The sequence below is a fragment of the Drosophila elegans genome, unplaced genomic scaffold, assembly GCF_018152505.1.
Source record: "Drosophila elegans isolate 14027-0461.03 unplaced genomic scaffold, ASM1815250v1 contig_183, whole genome shotgun sequence".
NCBI lineage: Eukaryota > Metazoa > Arthropoda > Insecta > Diptera > Drosophilidae > Drosophila > Drosophila elegans.
Window position 1 is genome coordinate 12,329,480 of NW_024545550.1, and position 16,718 is coordinate 12,346,197.

At 42.6% G+C, this 16,718-nt stretch overlaps 2 protein-coding genes across 2 annotated transcripts in view; both read right to left on the bottom strand.

The window, feature by feature from the left end:
* LOC108141324 (matrix metalloproteinase-2) overlaps positions 1-5,124 on the bottom strand; it is a 77,169-nt gene extending 72,045 nt beyond the window's left edge. The window contains exon 1 of the mRNA XM_017264602.2: positions 4,094-5,124. Coding sequence (XP_017120091.1) covers positions 4,094-4,261 — 168 coding nt within the window. The 5' untranslated portion in view covers positions 4,262-5,124. The remainder of the gene's footprint in view (positions 1-4,093) is intronic.
* Positions 5,125-11,082: 5,958 nt separating this feature from the next.
* Positions 11,083-16,190, bottom strand: LOC108141466 (ubiquitin-like modifier-activating enzyme 1). The gene is made up of 4 exons (XM_017264872.2): positions 15,160-16,190; positions 12,824-14,545; positions 12,447-12,755; positions 11,083-12,379 (listed from the first exon to the last, which is right to left on the bottom strand). The coding sequence occupies exons 1-4, from the start codon at positions 15,922-15,924 to the stop codon at positions 11,594-11,596; spliced, it is 3,582 nt and encodes a 1,193-aa protein (XP_017120361.1). The 5' UTR covers positions 15,925-16,190; the 3' UTR covers positions 11,083-11,593.
* Between the last annotated feature and the right edge of the window lie 528 nt (positions 16,191-16,718).

Sequence of the window (16,718 nt, forward strand, 5' to 3'; positions counted from 1 at the left end):
AAGCCTATTAAGAGGCTGGCTGATTGTTTTTGTCAGAAACTTGCCCTGCCCTGCCTTGAGTGTGCCATAAAAGTAATTCCACCGATCGGGGAGGGTTGCATTTCGAACTGGGGACTGGCCCTCCTACCAGGAAGCCATAAAACAATCAACGAAAATGCCCAGAATGACTCCCATCAGTTGCAACTGCGTTAATTGCATTCCGAAAAATGAGAAATTTGATGAATATTAAGGAATTCGGGGGTCCCGACAATGGATCAATTAAAAATGAGTAATAAAGCGTATAACTGTAATGTGTAATGTGCCTTTAACGTCAACATAAAGAAACCAAGGGTTGTGCATTATGCAGGGATTCATAAGAAGAAGTCCTCACCATTTCTTGCTGGAAATCTTCCATTTGCTTCTTTAAACATGCATAATTGACAAATTTCAAGCTCAACTGAATTCAACTTAAAATTGGTTATATATAATTAATATTATTGTCGACGGTTCATAAATATCTCACTATGGAGGTTTCAGTAATTGATAATATTGTCCCAAGAAAATATAATTAATGGAGTTAAATTGGATTTCTTCGAATACATGTCCAGTGATTGGATTGAAAAGCAATAAATTGTATATTATCACAGCTGTTTATATTTAGAAACAAATGTTTGAAAATTTTCCTTTCAACTCAAGAGTTTTTCTTGGATTTTGAAATGAATCATGCACATTTTTCGATCACTTTTAGCTCCTATGAAGAACAGGAAACACCTGTTTTTGTCGCTGACCAAAATTTCATTGTGCTTTCTTTCTCTGCTAAATTTATTAGAAAACTACCCTCGAGTGGCAATACGAACGAAAGGAAGACAGACCTCGGCCGCAAATAGCAATTACAAATACAAACACGAAAGTTGAAAGTCCCCAAAGTCTGCGGATGACAACGCTTCCTTCTGCTGCTTCCTATAGTTGTGCCAATTATTTTGCGAAAACTTGAAAGCAAATTGCAACAGTTTGTTAGGTCTGTCTGTCTGTCTCTGTCTTCCTTTTTGTCCCTGTCCCTGTCTCAGTGTCAGTGGCAGCGGGAGTTTATATATATCTTTGCAGGCCCTTCTCTTCTCCTTCAGACAGATATATCCACATTTATATAGAGGCTTGTGCGTGGCGACATGCAAATGTGTGTGGTTGTGCGCGTGCAGATAAGTTAACTTCACTTCACTTTCTATGTGTGTATGTACATTTTCCGGACTACTTCCGCTGGGGCATGCAACCGCTGTGCAGTGCCGTGACCCTGCCACCCCGTACTTTTCCTATCAGAAGCCCTCTCCTTACACCCCCAAAGAATAAAACCAATACACGAAGGAAAAACAATGTCTTCTCTTTGGTTAAACATAAATAAATTTAAATATTTTTATTAACTTACTTGTATAACCTAATTTTTTTTTGGTTTATTCAATGTTTCAAAATCAAAAACATTTCTATATCAGTAAGATAATTTTTTTGCTGTTAGATCTACTGATTTTTAATACACATTGCACTATTTTCGGCACCTGTGATAATTAAAATATAATATACCTTAAATAGATTCTTCTTTTTTTAAGATGGTTTGATTTATCTAAAAACAATATTGTTGAACACACTGAAAATAACTCTTTGAATGCCCCCCTGGGGACCGCGCATATCAAGCATTGCTTGATGTCGTAAAAGCAACTTGTTGGTACTGACAATAGAGCATCAACGTCAAAAAAAGAACGTTTCCTAGTTTTAGGCACCAAAAAAATGTGATTTCAGAAAACCGTAAATTTGCACAAGTCCAATATAATTCTGGTTTTTCTCTCTGTGTACCGCATCTTATGCTTCGTCTTGGCTCCATTTTCATCAGTTATTTGATTACACGCCACTCATAAGCGCGATTGCGTGAGTGTATGTGAACAATCCGGAGAGTGATTGTGTGTATGTGTGTGTGTGTTTGGGGGGTGTGCGAGTGCGTTTATTGAACCGACTTTATGGCATCGCCTAGCTGGCGACACTCAGTCGAACTCAACCCAGCAAAACTCAACTCAACTCGTCGTCTTCCCAACTCGGTCCGCTTCGGACTCAGTTCTTTTCTTTTCGGTTCCGCTCATATCGCCGCTATATATAGTGTTCCATATATGCGTATGCACATACCTACATATATCTATATGGCATATGTTCGCCGTGCTTATCCAAAGGGCAGCTGGAGAGCGGCGACATCCATCGTTTTCGATATCCTTACTAAATAAACAATATGCGGGCACAGTGACGTCCTCGACCTTCACACTGTTTCAGGGACACAAAGCACCTTCTCAACTTTTATCTGTGGATTTGAGTAATTTCTAACTCAAACTTTTGGTGGTACTGCATTTTTATAATCCTCTTGCTAATTCAATAACAAAAGTTCACCATTTATTTTAATATTTGGTTCTAAAATATACTTATTTATGTTTCCGGAACGTTCAGGCCCTTCAATTACGGTTTTCGCACTTTAATAAACGCCAAGATTCGGTCCAACTACAGGGCCGAAGGGTCGGCCGACTGGCGGAGTACATAAATAGTTCATCCTGGCCGCCTCGCATGTCTGGCCCTTCTGAGTCAGCGGCACGGGTTCAATGTCCTGCGGCGCCTTCAAGAATGCCACCGCGACTCCTTGGCATACAGAAAACAAGAAACAAAAGGCAGCCATAATGGGTAAATTGCTCATATTTTGTTATTCTGATTAAAAAGGCGCCCGCGCTCATTAACTGCAGCAATCCGCAAGCAAATGTCCTAGTGGCGGGAGCTCACATGGGCGGAGGCGAAGAGGGGTCGGTGCAGCAAAAGGGGGGCAGACCCACAAATACATTAACAACCAAGGGATCCATGGCCCCAAACAATAAGCGTGCATTGTGCACTACGAACTGCAGTGGCCAAACCCGTGACTACTGGTGGCCCTCATCTCGAGGCGTGTGAATGCACACATGTGCAGTGCGTTACGAAAAATAAACACGCACTTTTTTTTTATTTTAACACATATGTAGTTTGTATTTAAAATAAACGGAATTTGTTAAAAACCTGATTATGTTCCTTTAAGTTTCGAACTAATAGTAAATAAAAAATTTTAAGTCTTATTCAGTCAGAAAAAAGATTTGGACTCAGCGTGATGGTTTTAGTCAAAATTTAATTTGGATGAAGTATGTTACTCAAATGTCAGACCAATGATACTATAAATAATTATCTTTTTTCAGATTTAATTAATATTCATTCAAACTGTGTGTAATAGTTTTATTTCAATGGCGCGTACTGTTTATGCAAATGGATGTAGACCATTTTGGGATTTTGGGTCATAGGCATGAGCAGCCACAGCATAAACATGCGGCATCTGCCCTGTGGATTGAAGAGGGGGTATTAGGGGCCATCGGATCCGCCTTATCTCGATGCTCGCATACGGATTCGAATTGAGTATCTGAAGCTGCTACTGCAACTGCAATGGGAACACTCCTCTGTGTTGATTTAATTTTCAGATGTTTGCCACTGACCCTCCTGCTTTTTCCTTACCTTCTCGTTGAATTTAATTTTGAATTTTGTACTTCTTGTTTATAAGGTTTTATTATTTATACCACAGTAGCAGTAATTGCTTTTATTGCAATCATTTGCGGACTTTATTCAACCGCTTGGCTGGCCTCTAGGGGCCAAACGTTAATAATTGATCAATTTTTATTGAAATGGGCAATTGTGTCAAACTTTGTTATGCATTGATTGATTGAATATCTATGTAATCTATTCATTAATTTATTTATTCCACCATTGGAATAAATCCATATCTAGACTAAGATATAAACTTGACTCTAAAACTGAATATTGCATATTACATTTTTAAGTGCATACTTGAATATGGGATTGTTTTTGTTCAAATTGCCTTTTTAATATTTTAATATTTGTAGGTCTCTATCTTGAAACACTAGGGTTTTCATCAAAACAAATATACAACTTTACATCTTATTAGATCAGAAAATTAATGTGTATTTAAGAGCCAATTAAACTAAATACATATATTTTTTAATCCTTTAAGTAACTTTTTAGCTATGCATCTGAATGATATGAATTGGCGTCAACTCACCATGAGATCCTCGGAGACGATGTTTTTTGTTTCTTTGGGGTTAATTGCCTGCATATCCAGCTGTTCAGAAGTGGGCGGGGATATATCGAGGCGCAGGGGCACGTCCAGGATGCAAGAAGCCAGCGCAACGAAGGCGAGCAGGACGGCGACGACACGTGTGGAGCACATTTTTAAGCGCTCTCTTTCTTTCCCGAGAAAAAGAACACAAAAGATTGGCACTTTCCTTGATCACTTAATACTCGTGGATAACTATTTATGTATCTTTAATTTCTTTTATTTTTGAGACTTAATTAATTGATGTGCTGAACTAACAATTCCTAATGGTGATGAGGAATTGTTCTTTTCACTTTTATTTTATTTTCGTTGTTTCTTTTTGGCCGCGGGGGTTGACACACACACACATGCGCATTGGTGGCACACACAAATTGCCGGCAGCATAAAACAGCTGCAGCAGCAACAAAAACAACGGAAGGAGCTGGTGTGGGGGGTGTTGGGGTACCGTTGTTCTGTTTTGCGCTTCTTGTTCTGTGTTGGTTGTTTTTGTTGTGGCCACCGCTTCTTTCGCTGGCTCTCTCTCCTTTTCGCCCTTTTCCGCTCTTTTACATATGACGCATACGAATGGTGGAAAACAGGAGCAGGGGGCCTTAAATTGGGTTGGGCTGGATTGAATTAAAATTGTAAATTCAATATTAAATGCACATTTGCCACTGGGCCACAGAAACACAATTAAATAGCACGCAATGCCTGCACAAAGGAATCACATTCCTTGTTCTTCCGTTTTTTTAGTATATTCCCGATACAGATTCCCGATTCCCGTTGCCCGTTTACCGTTATTCGGCTTTGTTCGCCCCACAAAAGAAACGACAAGTGGGCGGCACTCTCTTTATTCGCGTGTTTCGTGTAAGCATAAATCTCGATGTTTTTTTTTTGTGTTTTATATATTTTTTTATTTCTGTTGTGTTCGAAATGAAAAATCTCGTTACACCGCCGAGTGGAATAGCGGTTAAGCCGCGCGACTGTCAGGCAGAGACTGTTGTCTTGATGCGACGTGTAGCGACTTGCCATGGTAGCACAAAGAGCGCAAAGAGCCGCGCGTTTCTCTTTATCGGCGCTCAATCCGCGGAAAAAGAGCGCAAGAGAAAGCGATCATGGCATGGGAGAGCGATGTAACTTAAGGATACTGCCCCAACTACTCCATCGTTTTTGACTTACGTTATCAAGTCTCTCTTAAGTATGCACAAAAAGAAAAATATAGAATTAAAGAACATTTTTAAAAAGCTGGCTACTGTCAGCCTCTAGCTCAGGCTGTGTCTACAAAAAAAAAAGTTAATTTTAAGAACCTTCTTTCTGTAATATAGGCAAAATCGCAAATAAATCCAAAGGCGATTTTCTTTAATTATTTTTGTACGTGCGAAAAAAAATAACAAAATAAAATAAAATTGAACTTAAACTTAATTGTTAAAATTTTAAGTTTATTCTTTTATTCACACATGAACAATGTTGTGATCAATTTATTTTTATGCACCACTTTTTTCTCTGTGTTTTTAAGAATCTATTTGAAGAGTGTGCATTAAGAGCCCAACTGATCTGATCGTTGTGGGTGTCCGCTTTTTGGTGTTCCCATTTATGCTACCTAAGAAGAGTTTTACCACTCTTATGCCAAGATTGGCGCCGGTTGCACAATCAACACAAAACAGAAGGCGAATAATAATGATTGATGGACTATTTCTGTGAAAAAGTCAACATATTTGGAAGAAGAGATTAGTGACGGATGACTTAAGATTTAATATTTTAAGATCTTTTAATTTGGGGTTTTATCAATGAATGAGACATTTTTCAAGATACGGTCGAAATCACAAACTGGGAGTGAAAAAAGATATCAACGGCGTTGGGGGTTTTTCTGGTTGACCGAACCGGTTTTATTTTTGAATGAAGCGCTAATCAATTTACGCACGTAAATTGGCCGTTGACCGATTACTCACCGTAGTACTCAACTTTATCGAATCACAATCGGTTGGAAATCCCAAAGTTTCACTGATAAATACTCCCTACAAGCAACCTTCAAACCTAAAAAGATGATATGCTTATGTTTTCTATAGTCACGAAGATCAATGCCCACTTTAAATTCAATTTATTGTCACTTAATTATATCCAATCTACAATAGATTCAAGTTGATCTTGTATATTGATGACAAGAACGAAAGTCATACAAATTGACGTTTTGTAGATACGCACATGCGTATATCGTACATATAGCACAGTCTGGGTACAGTATAAACCATTGTTATTAGTCAAATAAGCCGCAAATGGTTTTTTAGTAGAGAAATTCATATTATTATATCGTAATTTTAATTTTAATAATTTCCAATATATTTCAAAATAAACTAAATGTATCTTATAAGGCCAAACAACACTGTACCTACAGATATCCGAAACAACTTGCCGGCAATGACTGAACCTAGACTTGAGGTCTTGGGTTCAAGTGCTAATTGAACACGATATTGGATGCAAAACCGATTTCTGCTCTGCAGTTGACCCAAATAAAGTACAAATGACAAACGTTGACCCAAATAAAGTACAAATGACAAACGCTACCGGTGACACATGGTCAAGTACGTAATATTTGGAAATATTGATGCGTTATCAATACATTTGGTTTATCGGTTCGAAGTGTTAGGCTTGTTACTCAATGGAAGTTACGCAATTTTCGTAGGAAGTTGTGCATGTATCATTCCCTCAAAAATTAACTAAATGGTCAGGATCGAGAAACTACTTATCGACGCTTCCTGCGGATGGAAAAATCTCACTGATAATACAGCATAAGAAAGGTTAGTAACATTTTCGATGTGAGTGACTAAGAGGGACACTATCTTGTTTATTCGGTTTCTCTGAGAATGCATACAAGAATGATAACCATATCTGCTGCGTTAGCTTTAGCTTTCCATTCAACATTGGCTGGTTGGGAGTTTCCGAACAGTCCTCGAGTTCAGATTGCTAGGAGCCAGAGCTCGTGACAAATCAATTATGGAGATGGAGATGTGTCGTCTGGTAATGCCAGGGGGTACGTACAACCACGACTACGGGTATGGGTATCTTTTCTACGTCCGCCTGTCGCCTCCGTTTGTATAATATTGCATTATTTGTGTGGGTGGCGGGCATGGACGTCTGTCCGATATGGGGAAACTTATTTATTTATAAGCGTGCCTACAAGTGTATGAGCCTACACTCAAAAACGTCTGTTTTCTTTATGAAAAATGTAAACTACTAAAAAATTACCTTTACACAAAATGATGAAAACAACCATTTAAGTTGACAGTTTTTGAATAAGCCTACAACAAATTTGCGGATCACTCGCTACCTTTATGGATTTAGCTAAATGCTAAATCGGGATCATTATATTATGGAATGTATTTAATTATTGAGTACTAATGTCTGGATTAACTATTTTAAAATATAATAAGTTAAACAAAATTCAATCTCAAATCCAAATTAAAACTTAATGAAAATTAATAGATGAATTTATGAAATACTATCCTAAGAAGTTAATTTAAAAAAAACAAGAAAGAAAGCAAACTTCGGCAAGCCGAAGTTCATATACCCTTGCAGCTATTGCAAGAATTAAACATTTTTGAAAACATTAAAATTATAATTTACTTGCGTATAAGTTTAAAAACATTGAAGCTATGATGATTTGCAGCTCAATTATTTGATAGTTATTTTATATATTTTTATTGTTCCTATGGGAGATATATGATATAGTCGTCCGACTTTGATGAAACTTAAACCGTAAATTGGAAATATTTAACCATTACTAAATGTCGAAGAACTCAACAAAAAATTAAAAAACAGAAAAGTTATAATTTTTTTTCATTTATTTTTCCGATTGTTCCTATGGGAGCTATATGCTATAGTCGTCCGATTTTGATGAAATTTTTACCATAATTCTGAAATATTTAACCATTGTTTTATGTCGAAGAACAAAACAAAAAATTAAAAAACAGCAAAGTTATAATTTTTTTTCAATTATTTTTCCGATTGTTCCTATGGGAGCTATATGCTATAGTCGTCCGATTTTGATGAAATTTAAACCATAATTCTGAATTATTTAATCATTGCTATATGTCGAAGAACTAAACAAAAAATTAAAAAACAGCAAAGTTATAATTTTTTTTCATTTATTTTTCCGATTGTTCCTATGGGAGCTATATGCTATAGTCGTCCGATCCGGCTCGTTCCGACTTATATACTACCTGCAATAGAAAGACAACTTTTGGGAAAGTTTCATGCAGATAGCTTTAAAACTGAGAGACTAGTTTGCATATAAACGGACGGACAGACGGACAGACGGACATGGCTAGATCGACTCGCCTAGTGATGCTGATCAAGAATATATATACTTTATAGGGTCGGAGATGTCTCCTTCACTGCGTTGCAAACTTCTGACTGAAATTATAATACCCTCTGCAAGGGTATAAAAATTGCATTGAATACAATTGTTTTGTCAGTGTACTAATTGCAATGTGCCTAGAAGATCTAACTTCCCATTGAGCAATGACTCAATTTGAGGTGTATGTTCGACTGGTCTAAAATGGAAGTGCGCCACTGGTCGGACATGCGATTTACATACTACCATTTCCCAAGCGTGCGAAATCGAACACGTTCCTCCACAGGCAGGAAATCAAAGCAATTACTAATTGTGTTTGACACAGCCCCAAACTTTCTCGCATGACGCACGGCCAAATGCGACTTATGTATTGGCCAAATGGGCAGGAAATGCCAGCCCAATTGACCTTCCACCGCCCACCCGCCCACACCGGCAGATGTACATATCTGTATCCGAGTAATTAATTAAAATATGCATCCAGTGCACTCTGGACTCGTGCGTTGCTCTCGTATCGTCTCGTCTCGCCTTGCCTTGATGTGTCCATCTGAGAAAACGCCACCCAGCGCCAGCGATTTCCATTTAACAGGTCCATTAATCGCATTCGGCGGAGTTTGAGTTTGGCTCATTATCGCGCGGAAAGTGTCACACGGCCAACTGGCGATTTATTGAATTCACTCACTCAATGGCAAGCGAAAACAAACAATTAATATAGGAACATGTACAGTGTACACTTTGCACATTAAAATTCCATATCCGATTTGCATGAGAAATGACGAGCCGTCAGCCGAATATTCTTTTTGTTTATTAACCAACAGGTTGTGGAGAATAAAATAAAAAGTTTGCACGAAGTTTTTATACCCTTTTCGGCTCAAACATTGGGGTGAATCAAACTGGGTTTGCCATTTGCTCGTTCAGCAGTCCAGATAAGTCCGCAATTCGATTTGAAATTTACGAGTATGATTCTTGCATTCTTTTTCACGCCTGAAAGCGGCTACATGGGCGAGTGATTTGGAAAAGAAAAAATGCTCCAACGCCCCTCTTTTCCCATGAGTCAACAGCCTCTGGGTTTTGTGGCGCTTGTCCGTTGGTCGTCAGCCCAAAAGCTGACGCACACTACATTCATAAACGTAAAAACGATGAGATTTAAATCTATGGACTCATCCCCACGTATCACGCAGAATACGACACTCACAACAAAGAAAGCATTTTAAATATGCACATAAACGTCACTCTGGATGAATGCGAATAAGAGCTTCAATTCAATTCAGTTCTTCAATTCGCACATAATTGCCCCACACGAACTGCAGCTTAACCTCGGCTTGGGAAATATTCGCTTATCTGTACAAACACCGAGTGCAGAATTTTCTTTAAAGATATAGTGGAAAAACAAACTAAATGAAAAACAAGATTGAAAGCTAGCTTCGGCTAGCCGAAGTTTTTATACCCTTGCTTGTTCTCAAATGCCGAATTAACTAAAAATTAAAGCTTGCCGAACTCACGTTATTTCTGAAACGGCTAAAATGGTACCAATGTTATAATACCTAGGGTATAAGAAAATTCTAACAAATAATCTTAACCAAATTATACTTCTCTCATACACCCCATTTAAACTTAAATTTAGTTTTCACGGAGTAAAATTAAATTTCATTATTGACCACAAATATTATATCAGAGAATATTCTTAAGTTTGGTACGCAAATTCGTCTGACTGGCGTGATTCCTATGAAACATATTTGAAAATTTGTTTAAATTTATCTTTAAGCAATGACAGATTGTTTCCTCCAAAAAGATGTAGATTTGCGGCATTCAAGCTAAAAATGCAACGTTAGATTTTGCAAACGCAAAATCTGATTGATTCATACTTTGAAAATGTTGACAACCCAAATATTATGGTTAAATAAATAATATATAAATAGAGATGCCAAATCTTAACATAGTTTTAAGGGCAAATAAAGGATTTTGTTGATAACGAACTACATAAACACTGAACAAACTCCCTACAAGTTAAGCGTTCAGTTAATGGACGAGCCGCAACTTGTATTAGCCTGCCTAAAGCATTCCCCTCTTTGACGAATACAAAGCCGTGTGTTTTGGGTTTCGGCCCTTTCACCACCACATACATTCCCTTTTCACGCACTCCGCCGCCCGTTTGTTTCATTAGCTGCATAATTCAAGCAAGTTTCCCCGAAAAGCCGCAGAAGGCCAAGAGCTGAGAAGCGAAACTGCATAACTTTGGCCATACTTCAGTTGCATTGCGTGTAATATTTAATTATAAGACGCCACCCACGCCCACCGCTTTCCGTGAACAGTGCAACTTTACGGCACTTGCCAATTGCACTTTGGTGGCAGCCGCCGCCTCCTTGGGGGTGGCATAAACGTCTTGAGAGGGCATAAAATATTTAATTGTGTCACGTAACTTTCTGCCAACTGACTGGCGTACGGATAGATGGCATCCCTCCCTATCCCTTATATGTATACATCCACTTGCAGTTGAACAGTATGCATTACAATTTTAATTTGCAAGAACTGGCGCGGGGGAAATGAGATTACCAGAAGACGTCAACTGCTGAACGAAATTATCCGAGCCATCCATCTCGCGGCACGATTACCATATGAAATATACAGCTTTATTCATTCGCTTTGCTCCTTTTTAATACAATGACGTAATTAGTTTATACTTTCATATAAAAAAAATATATGAGTGAAGTGTGAAATTTTCCGCCTGGCTTATACAGTTTCCAATTTCCATTTTCCAATTTCCAATTACACAATGCGATTAAAATGCGCTTTTGGGTATTCCGTACGTAATTCGTTAATTTAACAACTATGCTGAGCAGAGAGTTTCTTCAGATGCAGTTAGGTTTTTGCTTTAAGTCGAGTCTTTGTATTTCGTATGATGCGAATTCATTTGCCATTCCTTAGAGGATACACACACATATAATATATAATTTCTAGATCTGGGCTGCTCCTCGTACTGGTGCTGTGTAAATTAAAATGCAAACAGCTAGACGACAATAACTTCTGCTTTAGAGTTGCGCGACTCCAAAACGCGGCGCCGAGACAAAGAAACGGGATCGTAAAATAATTTAATGGTTAAATTAGGAATATTTATGGGCTTAGGGCAGCGTGTAGCGGACGTAGGGCACCTCCACATCCTCGCCGTCGACGTCGTTGCAGCAGATCTCGAAGACCAGGGAACGCTCGTGCGATTCGAGCCGGCGCTTGGACACGCGACGCACCACCTCCGACATGGGCAGCGGCAATCGCTCGGAGCACTTGGCCTTGGGCATGAAGAAGGAATACAGCATGGAGACGCCCTGCGACAGCATCGTGATCTTCAGCTTCTCGTTCTCCTCGAAGTAGTTGAGGAACTCCTGCAGCGACAGCTCGCCGGCCACCTCGAAGCGGTCCCACAGCGTCCACTCCTTGCCGTAGTATGTGTTCTTGGCCGCGGGCAACGGCTCCGAGAAGGCCATGAAGGGCAGCGCCAGATTGGCGAAACCGTTCTTGAACTTTTCCAGATCCCGGTGGCCGACAATCAGCTTCATCACCTCCAGCACAGCCAGGCCAGAGAGCACCGATGTGGTGGTGGCGATGGCGGGTATGATCTTACCCGCAATCAGCTTCGACTTGTGGCGATCGGCTGGCGGGATCTTGTAGTTGGCGGCGCGCAAGTTCGAGCAGGCCACAATGAAGTCCATGTGCAAGTTGCTGTCGTCGTCTTTCTCAAACTCCAGCGGCGTGATCTTGTAGCTCTTGTCGGCGTTCTTCAGCAGCTCCGTGATGATCTTATCCACGCGATCCTGGTCCAGCTCACCATCATCAAAGTTGTTGGCCGAGGCGGCTGCGGCTGCCTCATTAGTTTCAATCTTCACGCCCGAACGAGGCTTGAACTCTGGCACCTGCGAAAAAGGCGCAAAAGGTTTTAGAAACACTTCTTGAAACGACTTACAACTTTGCACAACTAACCTTAACCTGCTGCACCAGCTCTGCAATCGTCTCGCGATTGCGAACCTGCTCAATTCCATAGACCTCCGCTCGCAGATTGGCTCCGGCGTAGATGAAGTCCAGGTGCATGGGATCGTTCACATCAAAGACCAGCGGATCTGGGCACCGCTTGGGTCCGGACCAAAACGGCTGACCACTGGAGGTAATCTGATCGGGTGGGAAGTTGAAGAGCAGCTGCTTTATCTGGTTAACATACTGGTCCTCCCAGTAGAGACGGGCCCACTCCACGCAGTGGGCAAAGCTCTTGGGCTTGTCGTCGATCAGGGCTTTCTGTAAATGTCAAAGAAAATTCAATTTAGCAAGAGATTTTCTTCCCTAAAGATCAAATTCAGTCTCACCTTGATCGAATCGAGAATCTCCAGAGGCTGAATACCGGGCAGCTTGGCAATTCGCTCGGTGAACTGCGGATCGGCAATGTACTGAGCAGCGTTCTCAGCCGACTGTTTGAAGACGCCCTCGAAGGCGTCGCGCGCCCACTGCAGAGTGTGCTCAATGGCATTGGGGAAGTTCTTCAGGGTGCAGATGGGAATGCTCTTCTCGGGCGGATCCTGCGACGAGCTGTACGACTCAGTGGCGAAGGGCACAATCACCTGAACGTTGCCCAAGGTGCCAAGCGTTCCGGTTTCGACCAGCGGGATACGGTTGAAGATGCACTTGCGATCCATGTAGATGCGGGCGTCAACGTTGTCCAGGGCATTGGCCACGCCGTCCAGTTTGCCGAAGAAGTCCTCGGAGAAGACCTTCTCCGTCTCGGCGCCCACACGCAGCTCGTAGGCGGTCACGTTAACTTCCGGATTCATGCGCTTGATGGCCTCGGCCGCAGTCATGGATTTCGGTTTCTGTACGTCGTGCGGACGGAACAGGAACTGCCGGTTCAGATTCGACTTCTCAATGAGATCCATGTCGGTGACGAATATCTGGCCTTTGCCGGCTCCCAGTCCCAGCATTCCGAAGTTCTTTAGCAGCTCACAACCAATGGCTCCGGCCCCCACAATAAACCACTTGGCGTCGGCCAGCTTGTCCTGGAACTTCTTGCCGAAGATGGCAATCTGGGAATCATATCGCGAGCCCACTGGCTGGGCGTCAGCCTCCGTCACGCCCTCCGCGGGCAGACACTCCAGGGCATCGAAGTACAGCCACTGGAAGATCGGAGTAAATTTGCCGCTGCAAGCCTTGAGCACCTCCTGGGCCACAATTCCGCCAACGGCCGCGTCCAGCGGGCACGTGTTGCCCGAGCAGATCTTGGCGAATTGCAGCACCAGTTTCTCGTCCACTTCAGAGCTGCTGCTGGCCCGGCACACCTCGAGGAAGCTGTTGGCGTCCTCCTCATTCCAGGGTCGCGGCAAGGCTCCATTGTGGGCCTTGCGGTAGCAGGTGAGTGCATTGAAGGCCAGATGCAGAGTGGCCGGCGAGTCGAGCTTGGCAAAATCGGAGATCAGGAACTCGGGCTCCTCGGTGGCCTGCGCCAGAGGCTTGAAGCTGATGGTCTTGGGCATCTTCACTTGGGTGGCCACTCCGCCGCTCTTGTACTCGCCGAACTTGCTGGTGTCGCCGATGCTGAAGGTGTAGGGTCCCAGCACGGTAATCTTGAGGGGTTGGCAGCCGTTCAGCTCCTGCATACCCTGCACCTCCGAGAAGGTAACGTAGTCGCCGTCGTTAAATCCGTGTCGCGTCTCGTCCAGGCACGTGACCACTCCCTGGGCGTCGTGCGTGATGCTGGCAATCATGGTGGACACCGGTTGGGTGCCATCTTGGTCGTAGATGGTAAAGTTCTCGCCAAAGTCACAGAACACCTTGGCAAACAGACCGCGCGTCTCGGCGATTATTAGGGCAATGCCGTTTTCGTGGGCAAACTTGCCAATCCGCTGCTGCTCCTCGTCATCGGAGTTGGTCAGGACCACCACGCGGAACTGGCTCAGGAACTCCTTGGTGAGCGGCCCGGTGTGGGACAGAGTGCGCACATAGCTGTTTAGTTCGGCCAACTGGGCGCAGGAGGCCTCTGCTCGGTTCTTGCCAATGTCGGCCTCGGTGAGATAGAACTGCGACGACAAGTCATGGAGCTGCAAAGCCAAAAGCCATAAATTAATATATTGCACAAGTGATGAAATTAGAAAGAAGGTTAAGAGAGGGGGGGCTATGACTAACAAAAGAATATTTGTTGCGTTTCCATGTACACAGAAGAAAAAGACAGCTAGACAAGTATTTACATTATTTTTATCATTTTAGGGGGTATTCAAATTTTAACGCAAGATGGCCTAACTTCTGAGTTCTAATGACACTGCAGCTGAACAAAGTATTAAGGTTTCCTTTGTTTTAACCACACACAATTGAGATATAACATACATTTTTTCTCAGTGCATAAAACAAAACCGAATATGGCGAGCAAAAGGGAATGCAAAAACAATTGCAGCCCGCTGTGCGCATACGGTCGTCCCGCTCGCACACTTTTCGCATGGCGCAGACATTTTGAGGCAAATAGAAAAAGAAGGAAAACCGAATTACACACACAACACTTTTCTGAAAGCAAATACGAGATAACCTAACCTAATTTCGCGCCGAGTCTAGTAATTAAGTAAATGAATCACTAGGACCAGGGCTGGGTAACCTGCATTTCCCGCATTTCCCGCGTCTGCCTGGAAAAATATCGATTTTTTCTTTGCCCCCACACACATACCCCACAAGTTGCTGTGTCATGCAGGGTGATCGATTTCACACCGCCCAGAATCACGTTCTTGGCGATTTCCAGGCCCAGTCCTCCGAGTCCAGACACAAGGATGTCCGAGTTGGCCATCCGGCGCATGGCATCGTGGCCCAGGACGTACAATTGGCGCGAGTACAGCGATTCATCGATATCTCCGCCGGCGGCGGCACTGTTTCCAGCCATACTGCTGCTGCTGCTTCCTTCCAGGTGCCGATTGCTGTTGCTGTTGTTGCTGGAGCTGACGCTGTTGTTGTTGTTGTTGCTGCTGCTGTTGGTGGTGGATCCGCTGGAGGAGGCTTCTTCTTGCGGCTCTGAGGTGGTGTCCAGGTAGTTGCGCTTCTCCGGGCGCTTGCTTTTGCTTCCTTCTATTTCCAATGCTGACGATGTACTAACGTCGTCGCCGCTTCCCTGCATCTGTTTCTCCTTCTGCTTTTCGGCTCGCTTCGCCGTCGCACTTACGACGCATGTGTCAGAGGTGGACGACGATACGCACAATTCCAGCTGGCGCTCACTAGTCGTCTCGCTCTCGCACTTGCTCGAAATGTCAACGCCGCCTGCTGCTTTGTCGTGATTTTCGTAGTTGTTGCTGCCGCTGCTGCTCGTTGCTCCGCCGGCTTCTGCTTCCATGCCCCCTCCCCCTCCGGACAGTTCCAATCGCCTCTTTTTGGCCAGCGGCGAGTGGTCAGTGGAGCTGCAGGCTGGCGAATCGGCCATCAATTGCTGACCGCTCGACGACATTGCCGGATTGCTGAAATATTGGCAAGCGAACTTCCCAGTTGCGGCTGCCCCGCTCTCGCTCCCTCCTCTCTCGTTCTCGCACACACGCACACTGCCGAACGCGGACACACGCTCACGGCTGGACACACAAACACGCGAGAGCGTCTGAAGGGCGAATTTCAGTGGATATCACTCTGTTTTCAGGACCTGGGAGCCTGGCGAAATTTAGCAGAACGCTCGCCAAAATTTCAGAACACGCACGATCAAGTTGCAGTATAGAATTCGCACAGGGGGATAGAGGTGGCGAGCCGTCGATACCCACATCGATATTTCTGGTGTCATCCACATTTTCAATCGATTTTTAACAAACGTTGTGCTTCCATCTCTAACGATATTTTTAACGATTTCGTGCACTGTTAGCTTTTCGCTTCAGTTCTTGCGATCTTCTTGCACACTGTTAACGATTCCACTCCAACTCTGTAAGTTCCACTCCAATTCTAGCTCACACTCTGTTAAAAGTCTTAATTTCTGCTAAAAAACACTACTCATGTACACTCTGTTTACAGATGTCTCAAAAACAACAAAATGTTAATACTACTTTTTTTTCATAAATTTATCCACTACCAGATATAATATATATTTTCATAATTACAATTTACAAGGAGATTGAAAAATATCAATGTTAACCCGCCAAACATCGATATACCCGATTTTTTGAAAACATCGATGACAGAACCGTTACTCTAAAGAGGGTATATTGTATTTGATAAGTATGTATCAGGTAGAAGGTAGCGATATTAAAAATTCTTGATCAG